The following is a 20,447-nucleotide window of genomic DNA, read 5'->3' on the forward strand; positions in this document are numbered from 1 at the left end:
ATCAGTATCTTGAAGTCTGTCTTCTGGGACCTTTCATATTCTCCAGAGAAGATTCCCCAGTTTTCTGAGCATTAGAGGTTTGGGCTGGTAGAGTGGACACACAGCAACATAGGCTGGACTTTGGCATTCCAGGGACTGGGAAAAGGAGCCGAGGTTCCCACAGTTTGATGCCTACACTGCTGTTAATTGGCCTGACTTCAGCCCCACAGCTTAAGTCACCTGTGCCTGGTGGTATACTCTATCCCCACCCCCCCAGCCCCCTAGGGCAGCTTTGGTTCCCCTCCTCCAGAGAATTATCTCCTGGTCTCTTTAGGAATGGAGAGGATTTGGGTGTTCATTGGCTCCATCATTCCCCCTTTATTCCGGCTTGTGCCTCATCCTGTCTTCCCCCACGCTTAGAGCCTGGAAGTTATTGCCCCAAGGATTCTGAGGGAGGAAAGGCTTGAGAGAGATGGGGGTACCATTATTAACCGAAAGCTCTCTCTATTTCTTAACATCTTTAATTTCATGTTTAAATGTTTGCTTGGGGCGTCCTATCTCCATTAGCCCTTGATTAAAGGGACTTTGTCATGTGTATTTGTACTCATAGTGTCACATAGATTGACTATTGCTTGATGGGCTATTAGTGAGAGAGTGTCTTAAGGAGTCTTACATATATTTTTACTTGGCCTTATTTTTCTTGTTATTTCATTTCAGTCCCTAAATTATCTTTCCAAGTATTAAATCAATTGAGTCATGGCAGATAATAGTTTTTCTTTTTTAAAAATAAATCTTTTAAAATGTTGAAATCAAATTGCTCCTTTGCTAATCTGATTTTTAAGAACAAAACACTACAAGTAGAGTACATTTAAATGACTCATAATTACTCACACAAATGCATGTAAACTTGGGTATACAATTAGGCTGCTCATTATGCTGCAAAAGCAATTACACACGCTTAAGGACATGGCCACTCCCTCTGGCTCACCCAGTTGTTTCTCGTGGGTTTACGATCGTTTATTAAGCCTCAGCTGTCAGAATTTGAAAATACATGCTGCTCCTAGCGAGACCTTTCAACCAATAATGGAAGAAAAGCTGGAAAAGAAAGTTTTCTTTTGAGTTTATATGCAGAGTTGGTTTTCTTAGTTGGCAAAATCCCCATTTTCCCACCAGAGATGCAGGCTATGGGATTAGAAAGATTATCATTAATCATAATAGTGGTCACTGATATTTACAGTATGTCTCTATTTAGTGTCTATTTACCATATGTAGCTATGTATAGTGTGTATATACATTGTAGAACAGCTCCATCATCTCTTAGCTGCAATTCTGAAATTTACCTTGAAAATTTGTTGGTGACTGTGGTGAACCGTGTCTGGACCTGATTCATTAGGACTTAAACCTTTGTGAAATAGCGAGTTTCTTTCTAGGTCTGGTTTATCCCAAATCACTGAATATGTGTAGGTTTTGCTGCAGACTTGTTAATATGGTTGATCAGGGGCCACCCGAATCAGGCCTCACTGAAGGTTTTTTGTTATAAACAGCATACGTATTACTTTTTTAAAATGCAAAAAGTTACTTGTTTCAAACCCTGGCCCCAGTTTCTGATAAAGAACCAGGGACTCACTGCAGTGAGCTATGGTTGTACCACTGCACACCAGCCTGGGCAACAGCGAGATCCTGTTTTCCAAAAGCAATCATGGCCTTAAAGTAAGGTTAACAGATTTCTAGTTAGACCAGGATTTAAATTCTAATGGGGAGCTGGGTGCAGTAACTCATGCCTGTAATCCCAGCACTTTAGGAGGCCGAGGCAGGCAGATCACCCGAGGTCAGGTCAATACCAGCCTAGCCAACATGGCAAAACCCCATCTCTTCTAAAAATACAAAAATTAACTGGGCATGATAGTGCATGCCTGTAGTCCCAGCTACTTGGGAGGCTGAGGCAGGAGAATTGCTTGAACCTGGGAGGCGGAGATTGCAGTGAGCCAAGATTGCGCCACTGCACTCCAGCCTGGGCAACAGAGTGAGACTCCATCTCAAAAAAAAAAAAAAGTTCTAATGGGGGATAAAACCCTCTACCTCTCGGCTGGGTTGCTGGTGCTATTATGATTTTTGTTGTTGTTATTGTTTGTATTATTGTTCTAGTTCCAGAATTGGTATTGATACCTATTTTTAGAGTGTCCTGAAAACAGTTGTATAATAAAATAACTAGATACTTGATATGGTTGCTAGGTGGTAAAACTGTTTTATATTCAAACTCCCTGCTGTTGCTAGTCACTAAATGTAGTTCTTACCTGTTGAATAGTGTCATTAAAACATAAAAAATGTTGAAATGGAATTTCTAGGATTGTAGTAGTATAAGATCACTAAAGGTAAAAATGACAATTCTCCTAACTAAACATCTTCTTTATAATTAATAATTAGTGAGATATTTTCATTTTATATAGCATTACATTCTAACTATTTAGTATGGCAGTTAAGCTTTACTGATTATGAAACCATAGCCTCTCAGTTTTTCAGGGCCTTGTTCAAGTGCCCCTTGCAAAGCTCTCCTCATCTGCCTCAGCAGATAAAGGACTTCTTAGAACCTTTTAAAAATTTCTGTTTTGGCATCAATCCGACTGTATTGTACTTGATTGTTTTCCACACTTTATTTTACTTATGTTTTAGCATAAGTAAAGTTAAGACTTTTAGCACTTAACTTTTACTAAATGCTCAGTTAACTTTTTGAATGAATGAATAAAGTTGAAGAAATGAAGAATCATTTAGTCCTTCCTTATATCAATACTTAGGTATGGCTGTATTTGAAGCAACTCTGTTCCTTTTGGTTTTCATTCTACTACCTATTTTTATAGGGCATACTACACCTAGAACATAATGAACATAGAATTCAATAAATACGTGATGCATAAAAATTGAATTAAAATCTATCTTGTTACATTTTATGGTTCCAGTTTTATTCCTGAAATTAAAATAATATACTCATGTCATTTTTCCATGTGATACTTTTTTTTTTTTTTCTTTTTGAGACAGGGTCCTACTCTGTTGCCCAGGCTGGAGTGCAGAGGCATGATCATGGCTCACTACAGCTTGACCTGCTGAGCTCAAGTGATCCTCCCACCTCAGCCTTAGGAATAGCTGGAACCACAGGCACATGCCACTATTCCTGGTTAATTTTTTTTATTTTGTGTTTTTTGTGTAGACACAAGGCCTCACTACAGTGCCCAGCCTTGTAAAAAAAAATATTTCTAGGCTGGCCACTGTGACTTAGGCTTGTAATCGCAGACTTTGGGATGCCAAAGTGGACAGATCACCTGAGGTCAGGAGTTCGAGACCAGCCTGGCCAAATGGCAAAACCCCATCTCTACTAAAAATACAAAAAAATTAGCCAGGTATGGTGGTGCGTGCCTGTTATCCCAGCTACTTAGGAGGCTGAGGCATGAGAATCGCTTGAACCTGGGAGGCAAAGATTGCAGTGAGCTGAGATCACACCACTGCACTCCACCCTGGGATACAGATGGAGATGCTGTCTCAAAAAAAAAACCAAAAAGAATATTTCTAAAAATATGATAATTACAAATGTATTGGCTGTTCTGTGTTATCAATTATTTTCTAATTTTTTATATTACTAGTATGTTAGATAATGAAATGCTTTATTATACTCAGTAGCAATATAAGTAAGCGGAAAAAAGTGATGGCATTTATATGGGGTTAGTAGACTTTGGTTCTTTGTCTATAATATTAATAGGACTTTTTTGTTGTTTTAATCACCCTTGGTCTTTTAAAGCCATTTATCTGGTAATCCTCAGTCTTTTTTTCTGTCTCAGCACAGCTTGGGGGTGTAGCACAGTGATTTTTCTAAAGTAAAGTAAGGGAAGGAGTATCCTCTTTCAACTCCCTAAAGGGAGTTTATTTATTTATGTATTTTATTTTTCTTATTGTTTCTAGAGACAGGGTCTGACTGTTGCCCAGGCTGGAGAACAGTGGTACCATCATAGCTCACTGCAGCCTTCCCATCCTGAGCTTAAGGAACCCTTGTATCCCATGCTCCTGGGATAATAACTAGGACTACAGGTACATGGCACCATGCCCAGCTAATTTTAACAATATGGCTTTTTTTTTTTTTCTTTTGAGAGAGAGTCTAATTCTGTCACCCAGGCTGGAGTGTAGTGGTGCAGTCTTGGCTTACCGCAACCTCCACCTCCTGGGTTCAAGCAATTCTCACACCTCAGCCTCCTGAGTAGCTGGGGGTACAGGCATACGCCACCACGCCCAGCTAATTTTTGTATTTTTAGTAGAGATGGGGTTTCACCATGTTGGCCAGGATGGTCTCGAACTCCTGACCTCAAGCAATCTGCCCGCCTCAGCCTCTCAAAGTGCTGGGATTACAGGTGTGAGCCACTGCGGGTGGCCAGCAATATGTATTTTTGTAGAGACAGGATCTCACTGTGTTGCCCAGGCTGTCTTGAACTCCTGGGCTCAGGCAATCTTCTCGCTTTGGCCTTCCCAAGTGCTGAGATTAGGCATGAGCCATTGCACCTGGCCTCTAAGATTCTTAGTATTTACCCTTTTTCCTCCCCACTTGTAGTCCATTACAGGAATATATGAGAATTTTGAGTTTTGTGATTAACATCTTAAAGGCAGATTGCAATCATAGAAGCAGTGATAATCTTGGGCATATGGCATGTGTTTTCATGTCCTTCAAAATGGATTCTTCTGCTCAAATGGATGGGCACAAGCAGATACTTGGGTGCATTTGCGTTGCGGCCTTCTTGTAGCATGCTGGTACATAAAGATTCTTTCATATTTTGGAGAATCAACTGTTTCCATTTATATTGGTTGATATGATTACCATTAAAGTTGCTAAGGGATCCACCTTACCCTTTTCTAGCAATCTGATGACCAGTTTTGAATTTTCTACTTCTATTAATACTGACCTGTGAGTTTGAGAAATACTTGCTGGGCACCGTGCCACTGCCTACAATTCTAGCTATTCTGGAGGCTGAGGCAGGAGGATCTCTTGAACTCATGGTTTCAAGACCAGCCTAGGCAACACAGCCAGAACCTATCTCTAAAAAAGTAAAAAGAAAATCTTATAAATTGACGAGCATGGGCAACATGGTGTGACTGAAGCCTAGAATACAGCAGGGTAACAGCAAGACAGAAAACCTGGAGCGTGCACCCTCCCAAGCCAACCAGGAAGAAGTCAAACCCAAGACAGAAAACCTGGAGCCTGCCTCCTCCCAAGCCAACCAGGAAGAAGTCAAACCCAAGACAGAAAACCTGGAGTGTGCCTCCTCCCAAGCCAACCAGGAAGAAGTCAAACCCGAGACAGAAAACCTGGAGCCTGCCTCCTCCCAAGCCAACCAGGAAGAAGTCAAACCCAAGACAGAAAACCTGGAGCGTGCACCCTCCCAAGCCAACCAGGAAGAAGTCAAACCCGAATAGACCAATGACAAGGGCAGAAGTCGAGACCGCAATGAAGAGCCTACCACACAAAAAAGGCCCAGTTCCAGACGGGTTCACAGCCAAATTCTACCAGACATACAAAGAGGAGCTGGTACCATTCCTTCTGAAACTATTCCAAATAATCCAAAAAGAGGGAATCCTTCCCAAATCATTTTATGAGACCAACATCATCCTGATACCAAAACCCGGCAGAGACTCAACAAGAAAAGAAAACTTCAGGCCAATATCCATGATGAACATAGAGGCAAAAATCTTCAATAAAATCTTGGCAAGCCGATTGCAACAGCGCATCAAAAAGCTCATCCATCATGATCAAGTAGGATTCATCCCGGGGATGCAAGGCTGGTTCAACATACGCAAGTCTATAAACGTAATTCACCACATAAACAGAACCAAAGACAAAAAACACATGACTATCTCAACTGATGCAGAGGAGGCATTTGACAAAATTCAGCAGCCCTTTATGCTAAAAACACTCGATAAACTAGGTATTGATGGAATGTATCTCAAAATAATAAAAGCTATTTACAACAAACAGTCAATATCATACTGAATGGGCAAAAACTGGAAGCATTCCCTTTGAAATCTGACACTAGACAAGGATGCCCTCTCTCACCACTCCTATTCAATATAGTACTGAAAGTTCTAGCCAGAGAAATCAGGCAAGAAAAAGAAATAAAGGGTATTCAGATAGGAAAGGAGAAAGTCAAATTGTCTCTATTTGCAGACAACATGATTGTATATCTAGAGGACCCCATCATCTCAGCCCAAAATCTCCTGAAACTGATAAGCAACTTCAGCAAAGTCTCAGGCTACAAAGTCAATGTGCAAAAATCACAAGCATTCCTATACACCAATAACAGACTTAAAGAAAGCCAAATCAAGAATGAACTGCCATTCACAATTGTCACAAAGAGAATAAAATACCTAGGAATACAACTAACAAGGAACGTAAAGAACCTCTTCTAGGAGAACTACAAGCCACTGCTCAGCGAAATAAGAGAGGACACAAACAGATGGAGAAATATTCCATGTTCATGGTTAGGAAGTATCAATATGGTGAAAATGGCCATACTGCCCAAAGCAATTTATAGATTGAGCGCTATCCCCATCAAGCTACCAATGACCTTCTTCACAGAACTGGAAAAAAACACCTTGAACTTCATGTGGAACCAAAAGAGAGCCCACATAGCCAAGTCAATTCTAAGAAAAAAGAACACAGCGGGAGGAATCACACTACCAGACTTCAAACTATACTGCAAGGCTACAGTAATCAAAACAGCATGGTACTGGTACCAAAACAGAGATATAGACCAATGGAATAGAACAGAGGCCTCAGAGGCAACACAATATATCTACAACCATCCGATCTTTGACAAACCTGACAAAAATAAGCAATGGGGAAAGGATTCCCTGTTTAATATATGGTGTTGGGAAAACTGGCTAGCCATGTGCAGAAAGCAGAAACTGGACCCCTTCCTGACACCTTACCCTAAAGTTAACTCCAGATGGATTAAAGACTTAAACATAAGACCTGACACCATAAAAACCCTAGAAGAAAATCTAGGCAAAACCATTCAGGACATAGGAGTAGGCAAGGACTTAATGACCAGACACCAAAAGCATTGGCAACAAAAGCCAAAATAGACAAATGGGACCTAATCAAACTCCACAGCTTCTGCACGGCAAAAGAAGCAGTCGTTAGAGTGAATCGGCAACCAACAGAATGGGAAAAAAATTTTTGCAGTCTACCCATCTGACAAAGGGCTGATATCCAGAATTTACAAAGAACTAAAACAGATTTACAAGAAAAAAAAAGCCCATTCAAAAGTGGGCAAAGGATATGAACAGACACTTTAAAAAAGAAGACATACATGAGGCCAAAAAACATGAAAAAATGCTTTGGTCGTTGGAGAAATGCAAGTCAAAACTACACTGAGATACCATCTCATGCCAGTTAGAATGGCAGTCATTAAAAATCTGGAGACAGATGCTGGAGAGGATGTGAAGAAATAGGAATGCTTTTACACTGTTGGTGGGAGTGTAAATTAGTTCAACCATTGTGGAAGACAGTGTGGCAATTCCTCAAGGACCTAGACATAGAAATTCCATTTGACCTAGCAATCCCATTACTGGGTATATATCCAAAGGATTATAAATCATTCTACTATAAGGACACATGCACACGAATGTTCATTGCAGCCCTGTTTACAATAGCAAAGACCTGGAACCAACCCAAATGCCCATCAACGATAGACTGGACAGGGAAAATGTGGCACATATACACCATGGAATATTATGCAGCCATCAAAAACGATGAGTTCATGTCCTTCGTAGCGACATGGATAAACCTGGAAACCATCATTCTCAGCAAACTGACACAAGAACAGAAAATGAAATACCGCATGTTCTCACTCATAGGTGGGTGTTGAACAATGAGAACACATGGACACAGGGAGGAGAGCATCACACACTGGGGTCTGTTGCGGGGGAAATAGGAGAGGGACAGCGGAGGGTGGCGAGTTGGGGAGAGATAGCATGGGGAGAAATGCCAGATATAGGTGAAGGGGAGGAAGGCAGCAAATCACACTGCCATGTGTGTACCTATGCAACAGTCTTGCATGTTCTTCACATGTACCCCAAAACCTAAAATGCAGTAAAAAAGAAAACCTGGAAAGTTTGAGGTAGCAGTGATAGTCCATATATGGCCAAAAACGATGTTTTCCTCAAGTTGTAAAATGTGGAATTTAGAAAATAAATTAATACATTTTAAAGGATTAGTTGAGGTTTAACATATTCTGTGGCTACGAAGGCAGCAAGGACATTTTACACATTGACACTGTGGTCATTTTAGGTACATCAGAGAGTGTGGCGTGCCTGTGGTTGAGCCCTCCTTATTGGCTAAGCCAGCTACTGCTTTTGCAACTTAATAGTAGGCATTTGAGGAGAGGTCTAATGTGGATCAAACCTGCAGTTTATACAAATGTAAATCGATAATTTCAACTTTGTGGTGGTGGTTTTGATGTTTTTTCTCTGAAAAGGAACTTGGGAAATGTGATTAATAAGGTCAGCTACTAGATTTAATTTTGTTTTTGTTGGAAATATTTTTTCCTAGAAAATGTAATGGCCATGAATCTAATTGCAGAGATTATTTACCATAACTAGACCTGTCCTCTCATAGCCAGTTTAAACCACTTCCATTAAAATCTAGATAATCAGAAAGAATATTATGGAACATTACAAAAGAGAATTTACTTTCACATTTCATGTGAAAGGAAATTTAGATCTAGACTGTTTTAGCATTTCTGCCCTCACCTCCGAAAGTCAGTGCACACAGTATCATCTTTTTTTGTCTTCGACGCCCATGTTTATGATTGATTTAAAGGTGGAACTATTTCATTTTGAGGTCCTCTGGGTAACCAGTGTACCTTTGCATAGGAGTCAAGATAGATCTTGCGCCAGGAGTGTTCATATATTCAGTAGGTTTATGGTGAGGTATTTGAGTGTTCTTATCTTGAATAAGGAATATTAGACCAATTTAGAAATACGCTTTTGCCAGAGAGAACCCTTTAAGTTTTAGTACTTTGTGTGTATGAAATTCACAATGTGTTTTATACATGACTAGATTTATTTGTCACATAGTTATTGAGCACCTACTCTTTGGCAGGCACTGTTCTAGGTACTAAAAATTCAGCAGTTTACAAAACAGATGTCTCTCATCTTCATCTCCTCAGAGGACAGTATCTTGGATATTCTAAAGAAGAGATAATAGCATACTTTGATCTCGTCTGAAAGAAGAAAACTTACTGTCTTAGGGAGTACACCATTATCTGATAGAGCTTTGCATTTTCCGATTTATGACTCACTGGAAGCAGATACCTACCCCTGTAGTTACAAGGTCCTCAACTCTCTCAACATCAGAAGATGCCCTGTGATTTCCTAGCTTGCTCATGTGCGCATTCCAACATGAAGTCCTTTCAAATAGACTTATTCGGTGTCCGCAGCATCTCTGTTGTTTCCAGCATCCTCCCCCTGGACTCAGTGCATTCTGAGCTCGTTGCACATGGTGTGTGTGTGCGCATGCGTGTGCACATGCAAGAACACATATGCGCTCCAGCTGGATTTTAAACTTCTTCAGGGAGATCGTGGTCAGTCTTCAGCTTAGCACAGTGCTTTGTATGTGGTAGCATTTAGTTGTTGGCTTCAAGCTACTGTCCTAAAATTGCTTAAAACCATAGGAGTTCTTTTAAAAAGTGTTGGATATGAATTTTTAAACAACGCCTTGCATTTCTTGAGTCTGTCTTTAATGGCTGGAGTCAAACCACTTAGCATATAAAAACCTTTGCTTCTATTTTTTAAAATTGTAGATTGTGCTAATATGAAATTTCTCTGTAAGACTCTCTCATGCTGTATTGGGGTGAAGAGAGTCGCCCTTTCTAATCAGGCAAAATAATATAACTAAATTAATATAGCCATATCTAACATCTACTTTTCATTTGAAGACGTTGTTAACAGGGGCTGTTTTTCTTTGTTGTAATTCTCTTCCTTCTACAAATGGTTGAAGCTAGATTTAATAATTTTCATTATGATTTCTGGGTTTTTTTCCGGTATGCCTGATTGCTACTGAAAAAAACAGGTTAAGTCACCACTGGAAGTTCCATTTTGTCCGAGCCCAGTGTTCTCTTGTCAGAATACCTCCAGCTTAAGGGAGGATTTCATTAACATATTTTCTCTGTTGACTGAGCAGGTTTCCTTTGGCATACATTGACCTCAGCTGGTGTGGCATTTTGTTGGGAAAGATTTATATCAATAGCAAAAATGTACAGAGCGATCATATTATTTCATGAAAGTAGTTGGATTATATTTTTTTCAACGTTGGATTATAACCTTAATGATTCATATCTTATTAGTTGGTTATAATTCTCTTCAGCCGTTTGTTTCTCAGCCTTTCAGGTGATAACTTGTGGAGCCTGGTCACCCATTTAGTTTTGAGGAATTCTTTATACAGAAATCTTTAAAAAGTCACTATTTTTTTAATGGCAAATAAAGATTATATGTATTTGTTGTGTACAACATGGTGTTTTGAAACATGTATATGTGATGGAATGGCTAAATTGAGCTAATTAACATTTGCATTACATTTTTTGTAATGAGAACATTTAAAATCTATTCTCTTAGCAATTTTCAAGAATACAATATATTGCCATTAACTGTAGCCTAGAATTTTAGTTGTTAATGAGTTAAATGAATTAAATGAAGTGGACCATACAGAATGGAATGTAATTGTCAAGTAATTAGTTGAAAAATCTTAAAAGAAAGTAATTTTGGGTGGAGTGTGGTAACTTGAGCCCAGGAATTCAAGACCAGCCTGGGTAACATGGCAAAATCCTATCTCTACAAATAATAATAATAATAAATACTGTTTTTTTTAAAAAAGGTATTTTTTCTTTTGGACTTTTGTTTGGCAAACTTAAAAAATCTTTCATACCAAATAATGCTTTTATAGAATTCTGGTAGTATTTTGAAGGAAGGATGGTTGGATGTTATGTACCTGAATTATTTATCTGTATTTTGATGGTTCTTCTAGTATAAGAATATTCATTCATACTTTTGTGCCCTAGACTGAGATTGTTTTCTCTTAAAAGCCTAAGCATTTACTACTTTGTTTATTCTCTTCCGGTGTATACTTGTCATTATACGTATCGTATATATTTGTCAATACTTCTGATAGAAAAATGGATTTCGAAATCATATTTAAAGAACTTGGTTATAAATAACTGAGACTTGGATGGCGTGGTGAACTGTGCCTCTGCTGACCTGCTCATAAACACCAACAGGTTTTGGGTCCTGCTCCTCGGTGGTGTTCCTTCTTAGACAACTTGACCGAAGAATTAGAAGAGAATCCAGAAAGCACAGTCTATGATGATTACAAATTTGTCACCAAGAAAGACCTTGAAAATTTAGGTAAAAAAATTATTATAAAATTATTATGAAATCTTTTTATTTCTACTTTTTTTTTAGCTTTCAACATTAGAATTGGCTGAGCCATGTTTACCTCATCTCCCAAATCTTCCCTTTCTGCCAAATCAGATATTAAACATATTATAAATTGTCAAATTTGTAACCTTTCTCCTTAGAGAAAAGTTCAGGTCATTTAACCTACTGAAGCTTTTTTGTACTTTAAATGAGAATTTATTTTAGCAAATAATTTCTTTTAACACACTAGCTATATAAAGGAAACAGATTGTCACGAAAGCAGTGATTTTTTTTCCCCCAGTCCTATCTGAAGCATAAGGTTTTAAAAATATCTCAGAGATGGCAAGTAAATGATTTCTGCCTTTCTTTTAGATATTGATTATAAAAGACCCAATCCAAAATGTAGAAGTGATATCAACGTTGACGTCAGGTGCAGTGACTCACACATGTAATCCCAGCACTTCGGGAGGCCAAAGGCAGGCAGATCACCTGAGGTCAGGAGTTTGAGACCAGCCTGGCCAACATGATGAAACGCTGTGTCTACTAAAAATACAAAATTAGCCAGGCGTGGTGGCATGTGCCTGTAATCCCAACTACTCGGGAGGCTGAGGCAGGAGAATCACTTGAACCTGGGAGGCGGAGTTGCAGTGAGCGGAGATTGCGCCACTGCACTCCAGCCTGTGCCGAAAGAGCGAAAGGCTGTCTAAAAAAAAAAAAGTGACATTGAAACTTCCCATGTAGAAGAACCTGAATAGTCAGTTTATGTTTAAAGGTCACAAGCCAAGAAGTGTCTTAAAAGAAGAGCAAATACTTATGATATAGGGCTATATCATTTTTTTTTTTTTTTTTGAGACAGTCTTGTTCTGTCACCCAGACTGGAGTACAGTGGCCCGATCTTGTCTTACAGCAACCTCCACCTCCCAGGCTCAAGTGATTCTCCTGCCTCAGCTTCCCAAGTAGCTAAGATTACAGATATGTGCTGCCATGCAGCCTGGTGAGATGGGGTTTCACCATGTTGGCCAGGCTGGTCTTGAACTCCCAGCCTCTGGTGATCCACTTACCTTGGCCTTTCAAAGTGCTGGGATTACAGGTATGAGCCACTGCACCCAGCATGTGCCAGCAGTATTCTAAATGTTCTACATGTAACTCATCTAATCTTCACATCCATATGGATTGGATACTATTATGATTTCATTAGATAAGGAAACTGAGGCAGAAAAAAGATAAATGTACATGGCCCATGGTTTCAGTGATAGTAAACTTGAGAGTTGGGCTTTAAACCCGGAGTCCATGCTCTTCCCCCAGCCATCCCAGCCCCTGCGGGACACATTGGGCCTGCTTTCCTAGCACTCCTCTAAATTAGAGTAAATGGTGCTCATCTTGTTCTGCTGGCAGAGGGCTGCATCAGAAGTTACTGAGAGTGGGAAGATTTAGACGATACAAGTCGAGGCAACTTAGTTGTCTTTGGAACAAATAGATGTGGAACTGTTGCCATTAGATTAATTAAATTTCCTGTTTAACCCATCTCTCATAGCACAGTTAATTCAGGCAAAATTGCTTTCTATCAATTACTATCAAAAAAGAGTTGAATTTAGCCTTTTAAAAAATGACTTACAAATGAAATAGGTTCTTACTGAAGTACCTTCTTAAGTATCTCCAACATAATTTTCATAATATGCTGTGTCACACTCACCTACGTTCTTAAATGGAAGGAAAAAAAGTCAATTGTTCTTTGGATTTTTTTTTGTAAACTACTATGTTTAGTACATTGTGGGTTCTTTTTCAATCTCTATACTGGGTTTATTTTGAGTGAAGAAAGCAGTTATTTAAGTTTAGGTATATGTTGTTAAAATGGAATTACCCTGCTCATTTTTAAAACTATAGAAATAGATATAATATTCAACATAACGACAGTCATACTAGAAAGCATTTTATGTGTATTACTAATATCTTTTGATATCAAATGAGCCTTTATCATTTCTCCATAATATATAAAATCTTCTAAATAGAATATCTTAAGAGTGGAAGTAATGAACTTCCCTTACTTTCTAAGATTATTCTTAGTGCAGCATTAGCATATTGAATATTTGCAAGTTCTGACTCTTCCCGGATATACCCAATAGCAGATCTTATAGCTTGGTATTTCCCACAGTGCGTTCTTTAGAGTATTACTTCTGTAAAAAGGACTGGGTGGATAGCAAGTGGCTGGTATCATGGGCACTTCATGTAGACTGACATGGGTTTACATCCCACCTCTCTCACTTAATATCTGCACAACTTGGCCAATTCACTTAGCCTCTTTAAGCCTTGGTTTCCTCATCTGTAAAATTAGAATTATATTGGTCCCTACCCATAGGGTTGCTTGGAGAATGAATCAGGAAATGCTTGGAAAATATTCAGCACAGTTATTTTAGGAGATTTGTGGCAAATAAATGTGGGAACTGCTAGGTTAAGCACAGTTAAATCCATATCTTTACCTCACACACTTCTTACATTGTAAATCTCCGAACAGGGGAGGAAAGTATGAATCTTTTCCCAAACCTACCTGACCACGGAGCCCTTTTTTCTCAGATCTCTTGGGACTAGGGATCCATGGAGTTACCTGTAGGAAATGCTGCTGCATCCAATTCTCGGGTTAGGATTGTTTCACTGTGAAAAGCACTCCACTCGGTTTTTATTTATGACCTGACTTGGAGTAATTCTGTGACATTAATAAAGGGAACAAACAATTACTTTTGCAATCACTGGTATGTGTGTTTTACAATGTAGTGGTTAATCAGACCCTCATCCTGAGGAAGGATTAGAGAATATACACGTGGAGGAAGGACTTTTTTAAGACTCCACTGTGAAAGTTCAAACCCCATATTTTTATTAACCTAATGAATTCTTTGACAGTATTTTCCTAACCAAGTTTTAGAATTCTTTTATGAGAGTATCCCAAATTTAGTTTTGCTTTTTATATTGTTCTATAAGGTATACTATTTTATACTACTATATGATTTTGCCGAGCACTTGATTTTCAGGTCTAGATGGATGTGTATTACTAAAATTTGGAAATTACAGTAATGTTTTCCTTAGAAAGACAGTCACTTATACCAGGGGTCTCCAACCCCTGGGCCATGGACCCGTACCAGTCTATGGCCTGCTACTAACCCGGCCACATAGGAGGTGAGTGTCAAGTGAGCATGGCTGCCTGAGCTCCACCTCCTTCCAGCAGTGGCAATAGATTCTCATAGGAGTGGGAACCCTCTTGTGTACTGCACGTGCAAGGGATCTAGGTCGCATGCCCCTTAATGAGAATCTAATGCTTGATGATCTGAGGTGGAACAGTTTCGTCCTGAAACTATCCCTTCCCCAATCCATGGAAAAATTGTCTTCCACAAAACCAGTCCCTGGAGCCAAAAGGGTTGGGGACCACTGACATATACCACAAGTGTCCCACGTGTTAGTACATCACATGTGGCCTTATTTTGAAGATAGTCTCAACCTTTCTCTGTGTCAGTATTTGCAAGTAATAAATAATTTCTATAACGTAGGCAGAGCATTCTTATGTGACCATCAGCACCATAAATTCTAAGTGTAACCTATTAAAACTGGGAAACTCTGAAAGGTATTGTTTGAGGCAGGGTTCTCAAATCCTGACCGGCAGCGGACTTTTCATTGGTCTTTGATGAAGAGTGCATGTGTGATGTGAGTATTGATTTGCACGTATGTATGTTTCTATGTGGTGCTAGGAATTTGTCAGCTGTTTTCTTGGAAGACGGTTCTTTATTGTTTTTGTGAGTGTCCTTTGTTTTTGCAGATGGTGGGAGATAACAATGTTTCTCTTCTCGCCCTTCGCATTTCAATTTGGCAACTTACTCTTGATCCCCAGTATTATTTTCTAAATTGAACTAGTTTGTGGAAATAAAAAATCTGAGGACCACTCGGGGTATAAGGGAACCCTCTCTGTCATAGTGCATAAGGACTTTCTCATCATTTCTGTGTGCAGTATTATTTCATTTAAAATAAATAAGGACGTTATTGCTGAAGTAGATTAAATGTTCTCTGTAGATATCAGAGATTAGTAATTCTAATCCTTAAAGTGTTACTTTGAAGTGAAATCTTACTGTAATCAAACCGTTGTACAAGAAAAGCAGTTAATGTTAATGAGTATTGCTTAAGGACATGCTCTCCTCTGTTTAACCTTTCCCAGGGCTCACACACCTCGTTGGCTCGCCTTTCCTCCGGGCATATATGCATGGGTTTTTCATGGATATAAGACTCTATCACAAGGTAAATGCAAAACTACAGCTACTGTGTTTCAGGAAACTAAGAGCAGTCTATAGTCATTTCCTCACTACTTACCCTTCATAAAACATAAATAGGATTTGTAGGGACCTGCCTGTTCTTTGGCATAACCGTCGCGGTGTATATGAAAACGATATTACTAAATGCCATTCTTTTATTTTCCAAAACTTTTTTCATTTTGAAAAGGTGAAACTGATGGTAAATCCATTTGCTTATGAAGAATATAGGAAAGATAAAATACGACAGAAAATAGAAGAAACACGTGCACAGAGAGTCCAGTTGAAGGTAAATATTAGAGTTACTATTGAGTTTATCAGAGAAGAGTACTTACTTTTCATTTTGTGTATTATTTCAAAGAGATCTGCCTGTCTTTTCTTGGTTTTCCATCTTTAATTTGCATCTTTTACTAATATTTTTGGTATAGTTTGTCATCTGTGTGTCATGTTTGTCATGAGGGTGCAAAACTCTTTACAATTTTAGCATTATGATCTCTGTAGTAATTGTACGGTGGGAAATAATGCTAGGATGATTGATATTGTCACCTCCACTAAAAATCTGATAGCATTTTTAAATGGGTTTTCCATTTTTGGAATATGGGGGCTTTGCTAATCCCCTTTCTTACTGACCTTTGGCTTACCAACCAGAGCCCACTGCAGCCTCAACCTCCTGAGCTCAAGTGATCCTCCTACGTCAGCCTCCCAAGTAGCTAGGACTACAGGCACGCACTACCATCCCTAGCTAATTTTTTGTAGTTTTAGTAGAGACAGGATTTTGCTATGTTGCCTAGGCTGGTCTTGAACTTCAGGGCTCATGTGAGCCTCCCAACTTGGCCTCCCAAAGTGCTGGGATTACAGGCATGAGCCAGTGTGCTGCCTCTCAGTGCCCTGGGAAAAGACATGAGGGCGAGTTTCCCAGCAGTAAGCTGGGGTTGCTGCTTTTGTGCCATGCGGCCCACGCAGTAACACCACCTATTTCTACATTTCCTACTAGGGGGATAATGAAATTTTAAAAATAAGAATTATTTATCTCCTATTTATGATATTGTACTCCTTACAGAACTATTAACCTTTAAGCTAAAATGTAAATACATTAGCTTTTAAAATAAAATATCAGCTTTTATTTTCTCTTTATTAGAAATTGCCAAAAGTTAACAAAGAGCTGGCACTTAAATTAATTGAGGAAGAAGAGGAGAAACAAAAGTCTTCGTGGAAGAAGAAAGCTAAGGTAAGATGAAAAGTGTTGACAAATTGTTCCCGCGTTTTCTTGATAGCAGCTTACATCTTTTTTGTCATTTCTTTTTACTTTAGAAATACATGTAGGGCTTTTTCTTTCCTGATGATAAGATTAGTATAAGCTCAAGATGGGAAGTCTGGAAAATAGAAAAGAATATCAAGAAGAAAGCTACCCTTAGAATTCTTATACCAGAGAATGGCATCATTAATATTTTAGTGCGTTTTCTTCCAGTCTTATTTGTCTCAAAATTAGAAATATAATAGCAAGAGTCTTGTATGTGTAAAATGTTTATTCTGATCCTTTAAAATAACACAGGTGGTTTCCCATTTTGTTAAAAATTCTTTGTAAATATTTTTAATGGCTGCGTATTCTGTTTTATGGAGTGAGTATAATTGACTTAATCCTCCTATTGTTAGACATTTAGATTATGGTTCTTCTTTGTTTATAACTTTAGAAGTAACCGATTTTTACTTAGACTTGGCGTTCTTAGGAGTATGCAGGCCGGAGTGTAACTTCCTCCTGCTTTCCTCTGTTCACATGCTAGTAGACAAAGATGAGTCAGGAAATAAATGAAAGCACTTTTTTTAGTTGATATTGTCCAGAGGTAAGATTTTTCTAGTTTTTTGCAGATATATGAAGAGTACCTGGGTCCTTCCCAGTCCTGTTTTCTTCTCTGCTTAGATGAGGCAGGCAGATAGCCAGGCTTGGTTATGTGCTCGAGTGAGTTGGAAAGAACTGATCCCTGAGACAGCGTGCAGAACCTAACTCTGAGTAAGGAGCTGACCTTGTAGCTTTGGGCCAGCTGTGTGGTGTCTTCGGGAGGTTTTTTGCTAGCTTATTCTCTGTCCTCTGGTTTTTACCCAGGTACATGCATCTAAGATGAGTGAACTCCTTTTGTCTTTATTTCTGTTCTGTGCCTTAATGCTCAGGGACTGCAACTAAAGGGTCTTGTTCCTAGTTCTTTGTATACTGGTTATGTAATCTTGGGTGGTTGCTCATCTTCACTGGGTCACCGTTTTTCATCTGTAACGTGCAAGAGGAGCTGGGCATTCTTCGAGCTGCCATTTCCAAATGGATTCATACTCAAGACTCCCTCTTGCTGTCTTCTGCTTCCTTAGCCTCTCCCTGCATCCCCTCATTCTGGTCTATTACATTCTTTTAATATATTATTTAAATTTTAATTTATAGAAGCCTCTTTTAAGTAGAGGGCTTTTCTGTTTCCGTTTTCATGACATGAATAGTATGCCAATGTTGTAATAATTCTTTAAACTTACTACTATTTGAATTTATGTCTATGTGCTATGGCTCTGCACCTTCCGAAGTTATACCAGTGTGTATAAATGTGTGTGTATGTCAAGTGTTTAAAATACAAGTGCTTCCTGCTGTGTGACTCTCTCCTCAGAGCATTTCACACTGATCTTGTTAGCCAAGCCTAAGCATGATTAGGGAGGTAACTTTACAGCTTCATAATGTCATTTCACAGTAAAAGCTAAATGGAAGTGATCTTTGGATGTACACTCCCTAAGGCTTCAATAGGTGGAGAGTGGAGCTAATTTAGGCTGCAGATGTTTGCCTTCCTATCTGTGTTTTATGCCAGAGTCCCTATCATCTGATAGAGGCGGGAACACTTCAGTTACAATTTAATTTTGCTACTTGGTGCTGCGTAGTATACCAGAGCCCTTTTGTAAGGCCCTGTGAGTATCAAAATGGGCTCTTCCCTTGCCCCATTTCTTTGGTAGACCTTTGTTAAGGTTGAGAGCAGCCAGAGAAGATTTAGAATGCACCGTAGTCAGTGCAGGATGCTAGAAATGGCCTCACAAATTGACATATGCAGAGCAGTCTTCATAGTCGGGAAAATTAGCATTGTTTCATGCCTTTCAACATTTTTGACGAAACAGTAAAAACTCTCTTACTGTTTATTTAAAAATTGGAAAACTAGGATCTTCTTAGTATATTGTAATTTCAAACATTAGGAAGAAAAGCATAATTGAAGATGTTCTTTCTCTGTTAAAATAATACTCGTCAGTATGACTTGGAACAGTGCTTACTTTTTTCTACTCCTAAACTTTGGATAAGGAGCCAGCATTTTTCTTTGCCTCAGCAAACTGTCGTACTCATTTTCTGAGTTTGGACAAGCTTCTGACGTTTTATCCTTTGCTCTTTTGACATTATGAACAGTCTCTGAGAGTTCCTTTAATATGAGGTTTTTTGCCAGCATCACTTCCACTGGGATACTTCTCTTCTTTTTGTCACAACTGCTTTCCTCATTTATTTTCAGCATTTCACCATCACGTGGTCCTCTCGCTACAGACCTAGCGTGGCAGCCAGCAACAGCAGCCGCATTCCCACGGCTGGCTCATTCTTCTGTAACTCCCTTTAAATGTGATTCACATTTTTGTTGTTGCAGTTTCATCTTGTTGACTGGTTCTAAATTGTCCTTTTTTGTAAATGTCACAGGAGTTTATCTTTGTTATCTAAAGAAGCAATGCAGCAGTTACATGCTTCCTGTCTGTGTGAACTGAAGAGGAGGTTCATTGCACATCACCCCGTGTGACGCGGTGACCAGTCACTGACAGGCTTTGGAAAAAGTGACCCATTATTTACATAGGGATTTGTGGACTAAAGAGCTGGTAGCGGAGTTATGCTTTATGCCCATACTCAGTTGATGAGCAGAGATAACTGAAATTGGAGCCGTCTTGTTGGGGCACCTTGTGTTCTTTCACTGCACTCCTTGGCAACTCCTTCCTGTTGGCACCATGCGAATCAGGGACCTGCCTTTCTGTTATCTCCAGTCAAATCTACGTTCTGTCAGCGTTCTCTCTTTTTGTTGCTACATATTCTCTAATTAGCTATCAGGATGGCGCTTGATTATTTCAGAACCTCTTTGTGGGTAACCTTGAAAAGAATTACCAAGCTGTTACCATTTTACTTCAAGTGGAAAGGAGGAAAAACCTTAGAAATTCTTATATTCTTCTATCAAACAGCAGTTTCTCTTCAGCTGTTCATAAGTGGAAATGCGATCTTTGTAGCCGTATCGTGATAACAGAATTCTGCCAAACAGTAGTATTTGCAAAATGGGCCCCTACTTTTCAGCGACTTCCTAACCCAAATCAGACCTATTATCAGAGCTCACTTTCATTCCAGAGATATTTATATACGGTCTTTTGAAAATCTGAGGCTGTGCTTAGAAAAAGTTTATGTAATTGGTTGTTGAACAGTTTCATCTTAGGTAAAGTGAAGATCGTAGAAATCACTTATGAATTAAGAAAAGAATCCTTCTTTTCTTTTGAAAATCTGAGGCTGTGCTTAGAAAAAGTTTATGTAATTGGTTGTTGAACAGTTTCATCTTAGGTAAAGTGAAGATCGTAGAAATCACTTATGAATTAAGAAAAGAATCCTTCATTTTAATTGTAAAGAATACTTGAAAGAATTATTAAGTCCCATTAGATCATTAGTCTTGCCTTTGAACTCCGCTCCTCAAAAGCTTGAGAGCTTTACTG

At 39.0% G+C, this 20,447-nt stretch overlaps 1 protein-coding gene across 2 annotated transcripts in view; it reads left to right on the top strand.

Annotated features, from left to right (window-relative positions):
- NOL10 (nucleolar protein 10) overlaps positions 1-20,447 on the top strand; it is a 119,047-nt gene that overhangs the window by 74,534 nt on the left and 24,066 nt on the right. For both annotated transcript variants that reach the window (XM_002758034.7, XM_008981135.5), the window contains 4 exons: positions 11,286-11,412; positions 15,620-15,699; positions 15,901-15,999; positions 16,849-16,938. In XM_002758034.7, coding sequence (XP_002758080.3) covers positions 11,286-11,412; positions 15,620-15,699; positions 15,901-15,999; positions 16,849-16,938 — 396 coding nt within the window. The remainder of the gene's footprint in view (positions 1-11,285; positions 11,413-15,619; positions 15,700-15,900; positions 16,000-16,848; positions 16,939-20,447) is intronic.

The sequence above is a fragment of the Callithrix jacchus genome, chromosome 14 (assembly GCF_049354715.1).
Source record: "Callithrix jacchus isolate 240 chromosome 14, calJac240_pri, whole genome shotgun sequence".
Lineage (NCBI taxonomy): Eukaryota > Metazoa > Chordata > Mammalia > Primates > Cebidae > Callithrix > Callithrix jacchus.